At 43.5% G+C, this 7,148-nt stretch overlaps 1 protein-coding gene across 1 annotated transcript; it reads right to left on the reverse strand.

Moving 5' to 3' along the window:
• Positions 1 to 728: 728 nt before the first annotated feature.
• exosc3 (exosome component 3) lies at positions 729 to 4,540 on the reverse strand. The gene is made up of 4 exons (XM_041944422.1): positions 4,272 to 4,540; positions 3,661 to 3,810; positions 1,672 to 1,823; positions 729 to 1,594 (listed from the first exon to the last, which is right to left on the reverse strand). Exons 1-4 carry the CDS (start codon positions 4,494 to 4,496, stop codon positions 1,387 to 1,389), a joined length of 735 nt encoding a protein of 244 aa, XP_041800356.1. The 5' UTR covers positions 4,497 to 4,540; the 3' UTR covers positions 729 to 1,386.
• Between the last annotated feature and the right edge of the window lie 2,608 nt (positions 4,541 to 7,148).

Raw genomic sequence — 7,148 nt, forward strand, 5'->3', positions numbered from 1 at the left:
GACTTTTCCTCTCCCGTCTGCACAAACTCTATATTCTAAATAACTTTTTATCCAACTGAGCCCTGCACCCCTAATACCATAACTTTCCAGTTTTTGAAGCAAAATATGATGATTAATTGTGTCAAAGGCCTTTTCAAAATCAATAAATACCCCTACGGCAAACTTCTTATCATCCATAGAGCCAGAGATGTTGATCGATTTGGTCTAAAACCAAACTGACTGACTATCAGTTAAGATCTCATGTTTATCAATAAAACATATAATAGATTTTTATTTTGTGTCCCTTTTTATTATCTATTTGTTCTTCTTCTACGTCTTTTTATTCTTATCATCGCTGTCTGTAACAACTTCATTTACCCAGTGTCAATCAATAGTTATATCTTAACTGCGGATGGAAATTGCATCAAGCTACAATCCAGGAACTTTACATGTTTTAACATGTTCATCAATATGCACTGTCCCATTCAAATAAACTGACAAACAAACAAATAAATAAAGTATGTAACATGCAAACACTGTATGTGCTGCATAACATGTGCAACATATACTGTAAATACTTCTGTGCAGTATAACATGTACATACTGTATATATACACACTGTGTATACATAATTCATGTCGACACTGTAAATAATGAAAACAGGTCAAACTTTTTACAGTGGAGGAAAAGGCCTGAATAAAGTCACATGGCAGAGGTGATGCAGAAAAAAAGAAACGTGATCAATAAAGTCTGAGCAACACGTTTTATTAGATAAAACTAACAGCAACATTCATCAACACGTTGTCCTCAATAACACGCTGCAGATTTAAACATCATGTGACTGTTTACACCTGTCCTGTCCTGAGAGACGAGCAAACGACAACAACAAACCCGCCTTCGGGACTTTTAGGGTTTAGGTAGATCCTGATTGACACAGAAACCAGACTGAAGCTGACTGAAGCAGGTCAGCGGAACCCTTCAGGTTCTGTGTTTAAAGGACAGAAACGTAAAGAAGGTAAATCAGCTACATCTCTTCCTCAGTTGTCATGGAAACATTTCAGTTATCATCATGTGACTTCAGTCTGTAATTTCTGTCATGTGATGAAAACCTTCAGACACACAAAGTAAACTCTTGAGAAATGATGGAAACATCTCTAAAATACAACGTGAGGCTTCTCTGAGACGTAAAGTGACTTAAAGTGACTTAAAGACCCATTTTATGTATTGATAAATCAAACATTGAAGAAGTCAGATATCATGAAGTAAATGAATGAGAGACAATGTCTCGTTTACGTTGGCGCTCCGTTAAACTGACAGAGGATCAGTTTTTTGGTCCATGAGACAAACCTGCTCCATCCCGGTCTCAAACACGAGGATCTGGACTCTGCACCCGCAGCCTGCCGTGGTCTACAGCGCCCCCTGTGCCACCCTCCTGAACAGCTGCCGTCTCTGCTGGGCCGTCATGGTGTCGCAGCTCTGCAGCAGGTTGGCGATGACGAGCGTCTGCTGGACGGTGGAGGACTTCACCCACACTCGACCGTTCATCCCCACCACCAGCTCACAGGGGAAGAGCTGCTGCAGGTCGGACAGGACCTCGCTGTGGGGGGACAGCAGCCTGGGGGGGTGGAACCAGAGGATTTAATGGAGCGTCCGGCCTGACTGACGGCTCGTTCGTTTAAACTCAGTTTGTACCTTCTGACGAGTCCCAGAGAGACGCTGAAGAGCAGACCTCCTCCCCCAAATACTCCCATCCCATTGGCTCGTCCTGAACTATCGATACACACCAGCTCCGGCTCCATGTCCTTATTGGCTATGATGAACTGCGAGAACACCAGGTCCCCCACCTGCACGGGGAGCACGTGTATCATTAACAGGCAGCGAGATGAGAGATGAGCACGTAAACACTGTTTACGGAGCTGCTGTGCGTGTTTGTTGTCGCTGTTGCCTTGGCGACAAATCCATGAATTGGGTGGTGAGGGAGCGTGCCCAGAATCACAGACCCCCCCCATGAATGTAGCCAATGCAAAGCTCCATCAGACAGAACAGAAGCTAACAGTCATAAACTAAATCCCATAATGCTGCTATGCAATATGAAGACACAAGAGACATGAGGACACAGAGACAGATCAGACTGAAGAGGACAGACAGGAAGAACACAGCATGGACGATGGACCTGCTAAAAGACTGGAGACAAAACTGGAGACAGATTTTTAATGTCTGACACAGAAATCAGCTGCAGGACTTTTATCCATCAGACAAAATAACAGAAACCAAACTCTGTCTCCAGCTCCGTCCCTCTCAGGTCTGGGATGTCCCGTCACGTCTCCACATGTCACATGATTCCTCTGAATGACTGTAAAGAAATCAGTTTCCTGCTCACAGTGAGAGTCGGCTCGTTTTAAATCAATTAACTATGTTTTAATCACTATTTGTGTCTCATTATTGAATGTTTCAGTTCTCAGAGGGATGATGTTTAGGATGACATAGAAACTATTCTGGACACTTTGCTATTCTCATCCTGAGGGGGTTTATTTCTCCATAGGAACCAGCACACTTTCATATCTATGATGTTGATATTGTGATATAGAAGACTTCTGCTCATTGCGAGCAAATAAAAAGTTCACTCTGTCACATCCTGCATCGCCTCGACTCAGCAGGTCGTCCACACACGTCCACGTGTCCTCACACACGGTCAAACCCACAATGAGTCACAATTTGACTGGAAGCTCTTTCTTGACTGGAAACGAGGCGTCTCCCAGGAGATAACAGACGAAGAGGCATCATTGGAGAAAAACATCTTTTTTTCACATTAGAGCTAAAAGTGGTTTGTCCAACATTATTTTCCCGCAGACTGGGACATACCAAAGGGAATGAATAATGTGGGTTTGACTGTATATTAAACAACATAAAACACTACGACTGCTAATAAATGTTCATCAGATCTCGATGCAGGAAGTTTTCTTCAAAGTAAACGAAGCTTGAAATGATTCATCTTGTTTTTTTCTGTTCTGTTTCCTTCTGGTCAAAATAATCAAACAGACATGTTTAAAACGTCGTTTTCAGTCTGTAAAACTACAAACGTCATCAGAGCCTCGACTGCAGGGCGTCAGTTCACACGATGCTGCAAAATATATCTGACAAACATTCAACCGCCTGTAAAATGAAATATTCCAGCTGACCCTGAACTCCTCTTCCTCTGAATCAACAAAACAACTCAAACCTGAAGACATTCAGAAAACGAGTCTGCAAATGTCTCTCTGTGTCCCCATCGTCTCACCTTCATCTCTCTGTGTCCTCATCGTCTCACCTGGACCTCTGTGTGTCCTCATCGTCTCACCTGGACCTCTGTGTGTCCTCAGTATCTCACCTTCGTCTCTCTGTGTCTCACCTGGACCTCTGTGTGTCCTCATCATCTCACCTGGACCTCTGTGTGTCCTCATCATCTCACCTGGACCTCTGTGTGTCCTCAGCATCTCACCTGGACCTCTGTGTGTCCTCAGCATCTCACCTTCATCTCTCTGTGTCTCACCTGGGCCTCTGTGTGTCCTCAGCATCTCACCTTCGTCTCTCTGTGTCTCACCTGGACCTCTGTGTGTCCTCAGCATCTCACCTTCGTCTCTCTGTGTCTCACCTGGACCTCTGTGTGTCCTCAGCATCTCATCTCGTCTCTCTGTGTCTCACCTGGACGTTGGGTCGGTTCCTCTTGGTCGCTCCCTCAAACGCGAGGTAGGACAGAGACGCCTGTTCACTTCCTCCAAAGTCCACCTTGAAGACGTCTCCTGATTTGACCGTCACAATGCCGATGACAGTTTCTCCTTTAGCTGGGACATACTGTGGACACAGAGAGAGACACTCAGCACGCACTGCTCCAACATCTGTCCTCTTTTTATGAAAATGTTCACCGTTTATCTCTCCTTGTGTTTTTACATGGCTTTATTTCCGCCTTCTAATGTCACTGCTGATCTCCGTTTAAATATCTAACTATTCTAAATTCAACCGTGTTTGGATCAACGCAGTTAAACCTCAGAACACAAACCAGCAGCTCTCATAAACACTTGTCTTGTCAGTAATTCGGGGTGTCTCTGGTTCACCGGCCGCTTCTGTGTTACTAAATAATCCAACTTTTCAGAAGGGATTCCCGCTTCTAGCGGCAGTAAAGCCCGAGAACGTAAGATGCGAGACTTTTTAATGGAGTCCGGCCTGTTGTCGGAGCTACATGCAGGTTTCAGTGAGTTCAACAGACAGTTGAGCTTAATGTCAGTATCTAAACTGATTCAGGTCTAAAGTCTCACCCTCCTCTGCTGGGAATCGATCCAGAACATGTTGGGCTGTTTGTGGCGGAGGACGCCGCTTTTACACACCACCAGCCGGTCTCCGCTCCGCCGCAGACCCGGACCGCACACCACCTTCTCCGGTTTAACGTGATCCGTTAGAGAGATGGTGTCGTCGGTCTCCGGGGAGAATTCATCCCCTGGTAACAGAACCTGCCCGACTTTTTCTTTCAAACCGAAAAACATCACGGCTGTTCCGCAGCTTCGCTCACATGTGCTGCTGTTGTTGTTGTTCGACGGACAGAAATAATGTAACACACAGGAAACAGGAAACTGGGCCTGCAGCGCCCACTGCGGGGCCCGAGGAACAGAACACCTAAACACGTCGTTCCTCTCTGACGTCATCAGGAAGCGGTTTGTTGCACGATTATTGATTATTGTTAATATCCGGAGATTTTGTTGGCGGAACTTTTTAATATGAAGAAGTGGAAGAAAATCATTAAATAAATAATTAGCTAAATTAATGTTTTTATTTTATTTTACTGCATTCGTCTTTACATCTCTCTCTATTTGTTCAACGTGAATATTAAAGAAACATTTGACTTTTACAGAGCAGACACTGACATAAACTCTACTGATGGATCTCTGCAGACTGGAAACTGTAAAAGTAAATATCAGGTCAAAACAAGTCTGGCCACCCCTGACACATACACAGTAAATATATTCTGTATAGAGTACATATATATTTTACATGCAGTAAATATATTCTGTATAGAGTACATATATATTTTACATGCAGTAAATATATTCTGTATAGAGTACATATATATTTTGCATGCAGTAAATATATTCTGTATAGAGTACATATATATTTTACATGCGGTGAATATATTCTGTATAGAGTACATATATATTTTAAATACAGTAAATATATTCTGTATAGAGTACATATATATTTTACATGCAGTAAATATATTCTGTATAGAGTACATATATATTTTACATGCAGTAAATATATGTTCACAGTATACCTTCTATTGTTACTGCTGTTTAATGATCATTCATGTGATTTAATCCAGCATCAGTTTTTACCTTTATTTTACTTCCTTCCTTGTTTTAGATATCATCTAGAAGGCTGGCTCTGTACTCGGACTCAGACTTGAGTCTTTTGAGACTGTGGTGGAGAGGAGGACGCTGAATAAACTGCTATCCATCATGGACAATGATCAGCACCCTCTCCATCACACAGTGGACAGACAGCGGAGCACCTTCTCCCACAGGCTGCTACAGCTCCGCTGTCGAAGGGACAGATACAGGAAATCTTTCCTGCCACATGCCATTACACTGTACAATAACAGCTAAATATATATATATGCTACTTTTGATATTTTATTATTATGTATATAATTTCTACTGCTCGCTATTTTGATATTTTATTATGTATAGTTTGTTCTTTATAGTCTTATTTTCACTTATTTCACTGTGTGTAATGCTGCTGCTGCACTGCAATTTCCCAGCTTTGGATAAATAAAGTCTATCTATCTATCTATCTATCTATCTATCTATCTATCTATCTATCTATCTATCTATCTATCTATCTATCTATCTATCTTTTCTGTCACCCAAATTGCAGCAGCTGCGCCAGCAGGGGGCAGCAGAGTTCTGCTCCCTGAGACAAACTCTGGGACAGGAAGTTCCTCCTGCTCATTCTGTGTTCTTCTTCTTTAGTGTCTCAGAGTGTCTGTGGCACAAAGGAAGCAGCAGTAGATCAGCTGCCCCCCCCTACACACACACACGGCTCAGATCCAGACCATGACCACAGCCATGCATGTTGATGAGTGAGTGTGTGTGTTTGTGTTTGTGTGCGTGTGTGTGTGTGTGTGCGTGTGTGCGTGTGTTTGTCAGAGGGGGTGGGGCCTCAGGGGTGCAGGCCATTCTTCCAGAGAGCTGATTGGATGGAGGGAGGTGTCAGGGAATGTGCAGCAGCTACAGATGTCTGCAAAGTGCCACCAGGTCATAACCCCGATGTCGCAGGGAGGACCACCCCCCCATCTGCATCACTATCACCATCATCATCATCATCATCATCACCTTTACCATTACCATGGAGTGCGACTGGGCGACACACAGGCTCTTTGTTCCTGTGAGAGCGGAGGGAGGATTTAAAGCTCCTTTCAGACACAAATGTTCTGCTGATTTTACATGTTGTCTCGTGTCTGAAAGAGCGACTCGGCCCCAAGTTCACCGTTTCCGCTCGAGAGAGAAAACCTTCGGACAGATTACAGCATCTGTTTCTGAAGTCAAACTAATGAAACCCCTGTGGAAAAATGTTCTGTGACAAGTTAAAGTTCATTTTAGTAAAATTGTTAAAATCAAATAAATTTAGTCCAGGAGAAGCATAGAGAAGCTGTTGGGTAACACAAACACTGGAAGAAGACGAAGACGAAGACGAAGACGAAGCAGATGCAGAAGCAGAAGTTGTATGAGAAGTTTGTCACCGTACAGCGAGTGACAGGAAGGTTTTGGTGGATCAAACAGAACTTTCACCCTTCAGACCCACATGAAACCAAAAGTTCACTCATTATATTAAATATTTTTAATTATTTTCAGCTTTCCGTCGCAGTTTGTTCACCTTTACCTCCGTTCAGGAAGTCTTTCTGTCAGAAAGCTGATTCTCCTTAAACACAAACTCATGAATGACCGGTTGCTATGAGACAGTGGACGGACTGACGGCGCTGATCAGAGATCAGTGCTGCTTCTGTACGTTTATAAGAGACAAACAGGTAACAGACAGACAGGTGGACGAGGAAACAGGTGAGTCTCAGACCATGAATTCAACTGATCCACCAGAGACTCGGTCCAGTTGGGCAGTTCTGGTTCAGACTCGCTCTTCACCTC

Source organism: Chelmon rostratus, chromosome 9, assembly GCF_017976325.1.
Source record: "Chelmon rostratus isolate fCheRos1 chromosome 9, fCheRos1.pri, whole genome shotgun sequence".
Taxonomy (NCBI): Eukaryota; Metazoa; Chordata; class Actinopteri; order Chaetodontiformes; family Chaetodontidae; genus Chelmon; species Chelmon rostratus.

Coding starts and splice junctions, on each gene's coding strand:
- exosc3 (XM_041944422.1), bottom strand. CDS start 4,496: ATGTTTTTCGGTTTGAAAGAAAAAGTCGGGCAGGTTCTGTTACCAGGG. Junction 3,811..4,271: donor TCGATTCCCAGCAGAGGAGG/GTGAGACTTTAG, acceptor CTGTGTCCACAG/TATGTCCCAGCTAAAGGAGA. Junction 1,824..3,660: donor GGAACCGACCCAACGTCCAG/GTGAGACACAGA, acceptor CTCCCCGTGCAG/GTGGGGGACCTGGTGTTCTC.